Source organism: Pelodiscus sinensis, chromosome 9 (assembly GCF_052426305.1).
Source record: "Pelodiscus sinensis isolate ZL-2025 chromosome 9, ASM5242630v1, whole genome shotgun sequence".
Classification (NCBI taxonomy): domain Eukaryota; kingdom Metazoa; phylum Chordata; order Testudines; family Trionychidae; genus Pelodiscus; species Pelodiscus sinensis.
This window is the reverse complement of record NC_143060.1, coordinates 40257467-40270295: the sequence shown is the minus strand read 5'-3', so window position 1 is coordinate 40270295 and position 12829 is coordinate 40257467. Positions and strand designations below refer to the sequence as shown.

Here is a 12829-nt window from a genome sequence, read left to right as displayed (position 1 = left end):
CAAAATTTGTTAAAGTACTAAGTGTGTCTGATATCTGTTTTGATGAACTGTTGCCAATGTCCACTCTTTATTATGGAGGTTAGAGACACAAATAGACACAGATCTTCAAGTTTCAAATGTAGTGATGTTCATCCTTCATATAAGTTTGTGGCTATTTGATGCCCAATAAAGAAGCTTCCTGAATGTTCTACAGCACTTGTAGAATCCCTTGTTGAAAATACATACAAGGTTTGCAAGTATTTCAACCATTTCTGTTAATCACAGATATCACATTGCATCCTTCTTCTCTTTCAAGCTTAAATTACTCACATTCTATTTAATGTTTTTGGTTACATGCTCATTCTCTTGAATCTTTCATCGATGTTCTACCAGGCAAGGCTGTGTTAAAAATGTATTTCTTGAGCTGTGTTCTGACTAACACAGGGCACTAATGCCGTTTACTTTTTAAGAATTCCACTATTATGTGAAAGGTCAGCCACTGCACATGATTTTCTGAAAAGATGCCTAAAATCAAAATCACTGTTGGTTTTCATAATTGTTTATAAAGCACTTCAATCAACAGCTTAGGCTATTGTTTAGCAATACCAAACCTAACGTGGGCTGCTCCACATGAGGCATACCTTGAGCCAATCCAGTAACTGAAGTTTGTGCAGAATACAGCTGACTTTTACTCCTTAGTAAACATCAAGTGGATCTGAATACTTTAAATGTAGGATTAATAATATAGAGCATTTGTTTAACTTTTCACACACCACACATTGATGTGAATTGCTCTTCTGTGCCACATAAAGCATTGTGGAATGCAACTGCATTGCATCAAGTATTATTTTGTTGCTCTAAGATCTTACAATAATAAATATAATATTTGTTCGACACTTTATTCATCTCTCTCTTGTTACGGCAAAATCTACTCATATTTTAGTGTCAAGAGAGCTCCTATATACACTTTAAGAAGTCCATATCCAGTTGGTATGTACTAAGTTCTGTATAAACCAAGTTCCAAAATTCCCAATGCATGTTGAAATGGCTCCTAATAACTAAACTGACACTTTGACCTCCAAAGTCAGTCAGCAGTTTTCTGAGACTACCAGAAATTATCTCCTCTCCCCCCCTCCCAAAAAAAAGTAGTATTTCTAAATGAAGTCGTTTTTGATGTACCATCAGCTTGGTTCAAAACATCCATAAAATTCTACCCTAGCATAAGATCATATGAAAAAAATTAATGATCAATTACTTGAAAATCATTATGTAGTTTTACAAAATGTGGTGAATTTATCTTAAACATAAAATGCAACAAAGCATGAACAAATTAATTGTTAATGACTAGTAAAGAAAATTAAAACAAATTTTGTAGTAAAAATTTTATTAAAATTGTGCATTTTTAGATATTTAAAATATTTGTATCCAAATTACACAATATTTAAGAAAACAATTATATGCAAATACTTGCATAAAGTGTGTAAAATCATTACTGAGCAATATATAGCAATATATACCATGATCCAAAAAATGTAGGTCAGGACACTAGAATACCTGAGTTTTCAATAGGCTGGTTTTCCAGATGTCACTGATTATTACAGTTTTATTTCATATATGTATCTGATAACATATGAAGAGCACTTCTTTGGTTGGCAGAAACTGCACAGAAGAGGAATATCAATCAGAAATATATTCAAGGCTTATCTTCAGAACCTTCTTCCAAGTGAAGATCTATTGTTTGAGATGTCAGGAAGGATTCCCAGGTAGCAAGGCACTTAAAGAAAGCAGATATTTATGAATAGGGAATATGGGAGTTTGGTAAAATGGGTAGCTAAAGAGAAAATAAGAAAATATTTTATATATCTACACACACACACACACACACCCACACACACTACAATGAGAAATATAATTTCCTAGACAGATCAATAATATACTGTTAGCCATCATTCTGAGCTATGAATAAATATAACCTGTAGAAAGTGACATGCATACACTGCAAGCAATGTAAGTCTACATATTAGCAAAAGATATGATGTGGTAAGGAGTTTTCCATCAATTATGCTCTTCTTTAATCTTTCCCTTTACTTACAGCAAAGATGTCTTCCAAATAGTCTGCATGAAATTAAAATGAATGCAACATCAAACTGTCAGTTATAGTTCCTTAGCAATCTCTAGGGATTCATATGTGGAGAGCTAATATCTTTTTTCTGTTAAATTAAATCCAATTCATTTGTTTCTAAACACTCATAGAAGTCACAAATTTGTGTGTACTAAGGAATAGAATTCCAGGGAGAAGGGAAAAATGTAGCTTTTCTAGGACAAACCTATACCTCTCCTGCAAAATCTATTTTTAATTTTGCAAACAGTTTTTCCTTTTAGGAACAAATATTGTACATATTAGTATCATACTATCCAAAAACTCTTTTTTTTTGGCTCAAGTTGATTTGCATGAATGTTGGTATCTCAGAACACAAAGTTGCTTGGCAAACCATTTTAAACTGCAGATGACTGTTAGTAAGGTGTTTCTTGGAAAAACTATGATCAATGTTCACTATGTGTGCCAGTCACCACTCAAAGTTTTCAAACTTTCTGCATTTCTGCCACCTAGAATTAGTCATTATGAATATGGAAACATTCAGTACTTCCAATATGTTGTGGTATCACCTTTCATGCTGCACATGAAAACATGAAATGGTGCACTTTTTCATGAAATTTAGTTTTGTTACCAAAATATCATTTAACATAGAAGAGTAACACATCTTAATTACTACTTCCTTTACACACTATCACTTCAAGAAGAATATGCAAAACTGATAGTAAGTAAATGTTCTTAACATTTATAGGCAAAATCATATATCTTATTAAATACTGAACATAATGCTCAATTTATTTAAACTTAGTATTAATTCCAATAGCCCTGAAAAAAATGGCACTACTCCTTGTGTGAAAAACGTTTGGCATAAGCTATTGAAGCCACAGTAGTTTACTATGCCTGCAAAAAAATAGCATTCACCATTTCTCAGCAGAAGTAAAAAGGTTGAACTTATAGCTTTTGTCTTATCTGGCATTTATAGGAAATACTATCACAAGTCAGTCATGAAATCTCATGACTTTCAAGGCTTTTTTTTCTTTTAAAGAGACCAAGTCTTTATATTCCTTGATTAAAACAAGTAGATGGAATGGTGAACAGGTCACATGTAATGTTGACAGAAGGACAAAGTGCAATGGGATGGATGAATGATAATACAAGGGACTGGAACCATCGACTGATAAAAAAAAATTAAAAATTGAAGGAAACCTGGGGTCAAAAGACATTGTAAGACTTAAAGGGTTAGTACTGAAATGCCTAGATCAACAAAACTAAATTTTCAGAAGCCTTATCCTGTACAGATCCTTGATTGCTGGAGAATATGCCAGTGACTCATGGTTTGTATTTATAAGGTGATTTATATCATCCCTTGCACTAGACTAGAGAATCCCTGTGTGTAGAGTTCCTCTGATTCTTTCTTGATAATTCCCTGAAACTATTAGATTGGATTCATGTGAAGAGCTGCATTTCTGCACTGAATGACTAGACTGGGGAAAGGTTACTTTTGAGATAGTGAAAGAGTATTGAATATGAGGAAAGCAGCATCAAAAACAATAATAAAAGGACATGGTGATCTGTTGTGGCTGATAGTTGATTTCAGGGTGGAAGGATGGTTTTGAATCTGTATAAATTCCCTAATAAAGGGAGTTGTTACAGGTTCTCTCTGTCTCTCTCTGATATAATACCACAGCAGCTGAGAATATTAGAGATGCTTGAGCAGGAGGCTTCCTCTTGGTATAAAGAAACCAGGGGTCGCTACTTGAAGAATACTTTCTAATGATGATGCTAGGTTCTGGGATTCGTTTCCCCACTTTGGTTCACCTGTGCCAAGACTGACTTATGTCAGTGGAACATTGGAAGGCTAATGCAGACTTTTTCTGGGGACTGAGAAGGGTGCAAAGTCAGGATATGTGCTGTATGCTGTTTGCCAAAGTGTTTTTTATTATTTTTTTATACTAAATCAGTGCTCTTTGAATATTTAGATTTTATCCACGTGATTAAAGATTTCAGTTATTACAACTATGTGTGAAATCTGACTATATATTTTAGAAATGTGCATCTGTTTGTCCATCCATCTGTGAGTGTTTGTTCAAGAACTCTTCCTGAACAGTAAGAGCTAAGACCACCACATCTGATACGTAGATTCCTCTCATCATAATTTAAAGCAAGGTCAGAGTTTGGCTGTGCCAGGATAATAGGATGTGCATGGAATTAGATTGGTTCTCATAAAATGGAAAGGAAGTGGGTCTGGCAGGAGGGAATTATACTGCAGAATGATGGGGGAGGGGGAGATAGCAAGGGGCCAGAGATGGAGAAAGGAACAGCTATTTTGTGCCTATCTGTCTGCCAGCTAGGGACATGTATCCCTTTCCCTTTCCCGCTGCAACAGCCATGGACAGGCACTTCTCGCTCGGCCCCAAGCTGCCACAGTGAGAGGGGGCTGGGGTTGTCCTCTCTCTCTCCAGGGCAGTCTGCATACTGAACCCCGCATCCCCAGCCCCACTCTAGAACAATGATTTAAATGAAGAAAAACAAAACTTATTTGAGTTAAGGACCTGAGGAATGCTGGGTAAATCTTTTAGTATAAATATGAATAGCAGCGCTGGTTGGAAGATCGGAGTGACATGGTATTATCACTGCAAACTGAGACAAAAACTAAGGTTTTAAACTAATTCACACTACATTTGCACATCTTGACAGAAGCAGTCCACTGAAGTTTTTTCAAGCAAAGATGTAAAGCATCTTTAGTTGTGTGTTATTAATTTTTTAATTTATTCTCATTTACACAATGATTTTTCTTGCAAAATATAGGAACTACTGTGGCTCATTTTGTTGTCAGGCTGCATTGCGGTGCTATAACTGACTTTATAATTAACACAAAACTAGGTCTATGTGCCTTAAAATTATGCTTTTTTATATTGCGAAACATTAGCTACATAAAAATCACATTACTTTAAAAATGTGTTTTTTAACCATTCTTCTAGACTTATTTTATTTTGTTCTTCAGGTAGAGAGAAAAAGGACATTCTAATTAAAGGATCATCAGCAGGCTTCAACAAGGAAGGCAGAGAACTTTCCTCCCAACATTTTTAAGTTGCATGTATAGGGCTTGCCATTTCAAATCCAATTATTCATAAAACTACTATAGATCACAGCAAAAAGCTAACTATATAAAAATAATGTTACTTTATCTAAACCTAAAACAAATGTGCATGTCTAATTCACAAGAAAATATAAAATCAGAGTGAATAATAATAATAGCAGGAGCAGTATGAAGTTTTTTTAAAAATGAATAATTGTTTCTATTCCTATATCCCTTATTTTCAGTGGCTAATGCCATTCTTACACAATCATTTTTTGGGGGGAAGGGTAATTTTGTAGGCTAAGGGTTTTTTTTTAAGATGATTAAGCATGTACAGTTCCATAGCATAAAAAAGAGTGTGGGAGACAAAGAGGTAGGAAAAAGCCACTTATAAATAAAAGAGCTTTACTTTTAATTCCTACAGTTAAAATGATTGGCAGTTGGAAGGTAAAATCTGTCATCAAAACTGCCCTCTTGGAGAATCCCGTCTCCTAGAGGAAGTCACATTTTGATTTAATCAAGTTTGAAATTTTTTTAAATCACACACAAAGCTTTTTTTAAGCTTATAAAGTGAGCTCCTTTGGTAGGAAGTGAAGAATATACATATACAGCTAACATAGCTATACAATGGTCTGACTAGCCAAATGTATCGATATGAAGACAGACATTCAGGGTACATTACAAATCGAATTCATTTTGTAAAACTTTTCCTAGGGACTCCTGTTGAATAAAGTTTTGGAGTTGGAGGACAGAAATTGCTTTGTTATATATGTGGATTTTTGCATGTTTGAGACTAAACAGCACCTAGACATTTGTGGATCAAAACTTTTCCTTAAATTTGAATCAAGAAACAAAAAATTAGCACAAGAACTTTAGTTAAATTTGCTGTGAAGAGCAAGCAAAGCCCAGACTGGTAAAGATCTGACTATCTTATCAAAAATAAAGCTAGATTTGCTTCTGACTAATCTGCTAAGGCTAAACAAGATTGGAGTGTTTTGACAAATGGAAAAACGTAAAATTAGAAGCTACCTTTTAAAACGAAGGCTCATTCATGCAGAAGAAAAAATATTTTTTTCAGTGCCCAAATTAATGAAATATCACTTGTCATTGTACATTATGAAAGGAATTCTACCTCTACTTAAGGGAGTGTCTAACACTCCAGAGTGCATCCATTTTACTTAGGCTTTTCCAGAAGGAATGAGTTACCAAGGCTATTTTGATGGTGGAAGAGTAATAAGAGTAATCAGCAGTTCTTTGCTGGTAACCGATTAACTGACAGCCCAGCCAGGCTGCTCCAGCCCACCTGGGCCCACTGCGCTAGGGGAAGAGGGTACTCCAGCCCTCAATGGTGCTGTGCGGCAGGCCCGACCCAAGCAGCTCCCTGACCATGGTAGGCGAGTCCTGGCCTGAGCAGCCCAACTGCGTGGCAAGCCCAGATGGGCTGGAGCAGATCTCTGTCCATAGTATCCAAGTTAACAGATTAAACAGGATTTTACATCCCTCACTGGATTCAATGATTTAAGTATAGAATGCATGGTCACCAGCTGAGTTCCAACTCACGTTGGTGGAAATGAAACTTTTACCATCAGGTAGCGTATGTCAGTGAGTGGTTTACATTGTCAGTGAGATCAAATTCTGGCATATTAATAAGGGAAGATACAAGCTTTACAATAAATGATGTGTTTAATAACTTCTGTATTTGATATTTATTGATTTCTGAATGGCAGCAACCACTGAGCAGTTGCTTTTAGTGGGCAGGTACTGATGACACAAAACATTATCATTACTGGCGTTCTTTGGGTACGTCTACACTCCACCTTTAGCTTGAAATAAGCAATGCAATTTGATCTACACATATTGTGTAACTTATTTTGAGTGAATTTTGAAATAGCTTATTTCATAAATTACAAAAAACAAACCACTATTCCAAAATGTCCCTTAATCCTTGTGGAACAAGGTTTCCAGGGATAGAGGACTACACTCGTTATTTCAAAAAATACTTTGAAATAATGGGCTTGTTCAAAAGATGCAGAATAGCTATTTCAGGATACCAGAGGTATTCCGAAATAGCGCTGAAGTGTAGATGTACCTTTTGGTGGCAGTGTCGGCAAAACTGCAAAAGACTGAATGGACATGGATGCTAAACTATCATTTAAACAACTCTGTGGTTCTACTAGAAAAGGATTAAGGTATGCTGCTGGGAAACATGGCAAAATTTCACTCCTTTTATATTTTTTTTATATCTATATATATCAGATTTGTGTGCTGTCAACAGGGCATCATTCACATGCAGTATATTTACTAAAAAGTTAGTATGTACAATTTTCTTAATGAATTAGCTGGAGCAATTAGAAACTCCACTGAGACAGATTTTTTTGTTCAAGAACTTAAAAGCTAAGCAATAGAATGAGCTAACTTATGCATCAAGGAGAAAAAGTTGTTTCTTATTCTGCCCATATAAAGGAATAATTGGCTTTCTGCTAAATCAAGTAAATCAACATTAAAATAAAGATAACCTTTGAATTAGGCACACAATGGCTCCCCAAATAGTAATACTGTATATGAAAAATAACAAGCTACAAATTAAGACTTATTTTTTTTTACTGCCTTTTTTTGAGGGACAAAAAATTAAGACATGCAATTAGTGGATTGTGAGTACAACTAAGAGTCACCAAAGTCTCAATGAACTGAAATGGAATTCAAAAAAGAATGAAGTAGAATTTCTATTGTGATTGAGACCATAGGCAGCTCCTACTACTTATAGTGTTATAGTCAAAAGATTATTTGATCTCATTCCTGATCAGCCACTGCAACATCACTGTGTTTATTTGCTCACTATTTTTAAGAGCAGACTACAAGTGTACTATGTAGACAGGACACTGACAGATACCGCAGCTACTTCAAGGTAAGTGCCAGTCTAAAACAGAAGTTCCAAAATCTCATCTGTACATCCCTAGGACTTCCTGACTAACTTAATGTGCAGTACATTTTCTACAAATCATATCAAAAATGTAAAATATTTTAATTAGAGTAATTTATACATTCTATGGAATTTCCTTCTATGATCATAAAACTTAGAGAGCTGTAACAGAAGATTCTTAACAACGCAATCCTACACAATTATTTATAATTGAAATTACTTTGTTTACAACAATTTAAATATCCAGTTCATGTTAAAAAAATGCACCAATCGGGTCAGCTGGCAACTTTTTGTGAAAGCCTGTTCATAGTTACTGATGCAATTTTCTTTTACACCATCTAAAGTTCATAATCTGTTTAATCGTTTGGGGGGGGTTATATTTAAATTTAAATCCTAACTAAAATAAGACCATTTCTTTTCATGAAACAGAATTTAGGGACAATATATGTGTCTTAACTTATCACTAGTTGACCAAATTATTCCTTTACATCAAGAATATGTACAAATGTTAACTATAAAGTCAGAGGTTATAAGGTGATTGAAAAAGAGGATACCAAAAAACTTTACAGTTTTATTTCAGCAAATACTTTGATTTTAATACATAACAGCAGATTGTCAATGACCATGCCTCCAATGGACAATATGTTAATTAAGTGGGCTTGATTATCAGGAGCTCTGTCTTGTCAATTACATTCTATTGCAATGATTTGTAAAATCAGGACACAGTTGTCCATTAAGGGAAAGCTACAATAAGTTCAAAAAAAAAAAAGGAGATTGCAAAGTGTCAAAATTGAACCAATAAAGGAATCAAATGATTTCTTTCCAAATTATCAAATAGTTTATTGGGCTACAGAAAATTTTCAATTTAAAGAAAAGGTTTTAAATCAAAAACAACAACAACAACAATAACAACAACAACAACAAAAGATGAAAAAAGTGGACTTTAAATATCTAGCCTACCAGGATTCCACAAAATATACACTGAGACTAATATGATTTTTGATCATGAAAAAGTGACAGAGAATACTCCAAAAACCTTGCCAAATATTTTCTAGTTCTCTTTATAAATATGTATACCTACTCTCCTTAATCAGAGAGTATATACTTGTCAAAGGGGGTTATTGCAAAGACTATTAGAAAACATACATTTGCTGATAAATCTTGGGATGACACCTTTTGATTTCTTTCCAGATTAAGAGAGACTTCAGTGATGTAAAATCCCAATGTATCTATTTGTTGTATACCATTATATAAATGATATTCCTTTACTAGACTTATTTTTGAAGTGTATAATATTTTCCCTGTAATTCCCTCCCCCCCAAATTTTATCACTATTTTTGTTGTTTCTGTTGCTTGTTTGCAATTTGAAGTATAAAAGAAATCTCTTCTAGTTCATGAAGTACTGGGAGTTAATTTTAAAAGATTTCTTTTCTTTTTATACAAAATCATGTATATGAGTGAGAGTTTTCTGGGAACCATTCTCATGCAACCCAATGAAACATTACAGTTTACTCTGAACAGAAAAAATATATGTTCAAATTTTTGTGCTTAGTAAAACAAGACTGCCCTCTGTTGATGAAGAACTCAAGATCAGCATGCTTGGGCTCAAGTATTACTATTACTGACCAATTCAACAAAAAAATACTGAATTTGAACTTAAGTTCAATAAGAACACAGAATTATTTTTAAAAACAATGCACTGACTACTAAGATGAATCAAAATAAATAAAAAGCAAGAAAAAGAAAACAAAAATGTTTGTTTTACCTGTTCATAATAGTGGATATTATTTTCGGCCATATTAAGAAATGCTGTTTTCATATCATGTTGCATGTTTTGTTTCCATCTATCCCAGTCAGCTTTCAGAGCATTATTGGCACATTCCACTTTATCTTCAAGATTTCCAATCTCTTCTGTAAGCTTTAAAAAAAAAAAAAAAAAAAAAAAAAAAAAGAAAGAAAAGTTAAAGTTATTTAGAAATAGCTATTTAAAATGTGCTTGAAATCTGGTTGTCATACTACAGTAAGTATAGGATTCAATAGCATATTAATATTGAATATTAATATTGAGTAATATTAAACTCAATTAAGAAAGTCCAGTACTTCCTTGTTAATCTTAGATTGTATACAAACCAAGCAGCTCAATACAATTTCTAAACTACTAGTCTGACACAAAATCCAGACAAGAATTAAACTGTTAACATAAATAATCTTGTCAATTGTAAAGTTACTCTTTGGAACCATGTTATTTGCACTTAAGAACAGAAATGGATTTCCCTCTGCCAAAAAACAAAAACAAAATCTCACACACTACTATCACCATGACACATGGGGGACTTTTTGGATACAGAATGCAATTATCCAAACTGGAATTTGGCCAGGCCACCTGAGAAAATTGCATTGGGGTCTTTAACGACTACACACAGCTGTGATCTGTACCTTCTCTGAAAGAGAATCCAGAGGGAAGGTAATGAAACTTTTATGCAGGAACTTTCCAGATTCCTGTATTCCACCTTACAAGAACTAATCAGTGTGGAAGAAAGGATCTTTGCTGCAGGCTAAATTTTCATTTCTGCAGAAGCCTTCACAGGGAGCGTGGATCAGCAGCCTTCAGGCTGGTGAGCAGCTAGTTTCTTCTAATTACTATAGATGCCAAAACTGAGTGTTAGGTCTGGTGAAATATGAGATATTTAATGAGGTAAGGTCTTCTATCTAATGAGCCTTCTAGTCCTTCCAGTGACTGCTCTTACCTTCAGACCTATTGCAATTTCTGAATCAAGTATGATAAATCTGTCTGGCAGCAAATATGGAAACAGATAAATCTTCTAGTCATGGAGCAAATTATTGTTGTGGGATTGCACAACGACCTTTGGTAATATACTCTTTTCTGAAGTGAGGAATTTTTGTTGCTGTTGGGTTGTTTTTGTTTGAGATTAGGTGCAAGTTCTTATCTTGATTGAAATTTTTTTCCACTGTTCCTTCAATGAGTGAAGGACCAAGAATGAGAAAACTGAACACAATAACTACAACGTACTGAAGGAAAACAAATATACAAGTTACCCCAGTAGACCCCAATGAACCAAAGTTCTGTGTTTAGCAGGAGCAAGATGAAGAGTAGCTCTACAGGGGCTTAGCTGCAATTCTGTGAGACTGAAACCCAGCTGTGCCCTGGGAAAGGCAGGGAGAAATATTGCCAATAATGTAGCTGGTAGTTGCAGCCAGTATAGGGGAAAACTCCACCTCCTACAGTTCACTTCACAAGGATCCACACTCCATTTATCATGCAACCTAAGTCTCAAACACTCTCTTCTCAGGTCAAAAGCTCTATTGGTGTAAAGTTGCATAATTCACAGGAAGCTAGGAAGCTCAAAGGGCAAAATCTCAAGTTAAAATGAACCTCCAATTTTTAAAGTTTTCAATAACCATTGAAGCTTTTAGATAATTAGGTTAAACTATAATGTAACCTGAAAAGAATGTGTATGAATCAAAATGCAGACCATATCAGGAGGAAGGAGAGCTTTCAGTGTGCACAATTAGTCTAAAACAAGTTCTGAAGGACTATGTTCCAATATAAAGGATGCTTGCAGCACAGCAAACTTCTTTAGAACTTCAGTCAGGATGTATCTACACTATAGATTGACTCTCTGGAGGTTGATCTTCTAGTATTCGATTTAGCGGGTCTAGCGTAGACCTCCAAATCAAACGCTGAGGGCAGCTTCCCGCCAGCATCCGGTACTCCTCAATCTGTCAGGAGTAAGGGAAGCCAACGTGAGTATTTGCTCCCATTGGCCTCCCACAGCATAGATGCCACGACAGTTTAGTTTAAAATATATCTAGCTATGCATTTTGCATAGCTGGATGGCGTACCTTAAGCAGACCTGCCTGGTCTAGTGTACAGGCCTCATTGACACTGTCAAACTCTAGGGCTGTGTCTAGACTAGCCAGTTTTTCCGGAAAATCAGCCACTTTTCTGGAAAAACTTGCCAGCTGTCTACACTGGCCGCTTGAATTTCCGCAAAAGCACTGACGATCTCATGTAAGATTGTCAGTTTTCTTGCAGAAATACTATGCTGCTCCCGTTCGGGCAAAAGTCCTTTTGTGCAAAACTTTTGCGCAAAAGGACCAGTGTAGACAGCCCAGATTTGTTTTCCGCAAAAAAGCCCCAATTGCGAAAATGGCGATCAGGGCTTTTTTGCGGAAAAGCGCGTCTAGATTGGCACGGACGCTTTTCCGCAAGAAGTGCTTTTGTGGAAAAGCGTCCGTGCCAATCTAGACGCTCTGTTCCGAAAATGCTTTTAACGGAAAACTTTTCCGTTAAAAGAATTTCTGGAAAATCATGCCAGTCTAGACATAGCCTAGCAGATCAACTGTCATATCTGCCATTCTAGGACTTGCTTTATAATACTGCCTCTGTAACCAACTGGAGAAACTGATCAAGCAGTGCCACGACCCTTAAAATTTCCATTATACAAGACTATGTGGAAATTTATCTTTGCTTCCCATATTTATTCCGCATTATATTTCACCAGTTCTTTATGATGCAAAGGGTTGGGCATTGTAGGAGATTGCTACCATCAATGCTCTCATGATTTTACCTCTTGCTTCAACCATCCCAAATAATCCATAAAACGAAGATGACCTGTGAGATAAAGCCATAAAGAGGATAGTTAGAGCTACTGTATCGATATTTCTTGGACATCTGGAACCTACCTGGTTTTGACTGGAGTATCAAAACAGATCCTTCTTCCTGATGGACAGG

The 12829-nt window shown here is 35.4% G+C and overlaps 1 protein-coding gene across 3 annotated transcripts in view; it reads right to left on the bottom strand.

Moving 5' to 3' along the window:
• Positions 1–1346: 1346 nt before the first annotated feature.
• Positions 1347–12829, bottom strand: part of SNX7 (sorting nexin 7) — a 65844-nt gene continuing 54361 nt past the window's right edge. For 2 of the 3 annotated variants that reach the window (XM_014571910.4, XM_006119841.5), the window contains exons 8-9: positions 9839–9991; positions 1347–1753 (exon numbers count right to left, since the gene is read on the bottom strand). In XM_014571910.4, the coding sequence (XP_014427396.3) occupies positions 1673–1753; positions 9839–9991 (234 nt within the window). In that variant the 3' untranslated portion in view covers positions 1347–1672. Of the gene's footprint in view, positions 1754–9838; positions 9992–12442; positions 12710–12829 lie in introns of those variants that run through there. The other variant, XM_075936595.2, reaches the window with a different exon arrangement.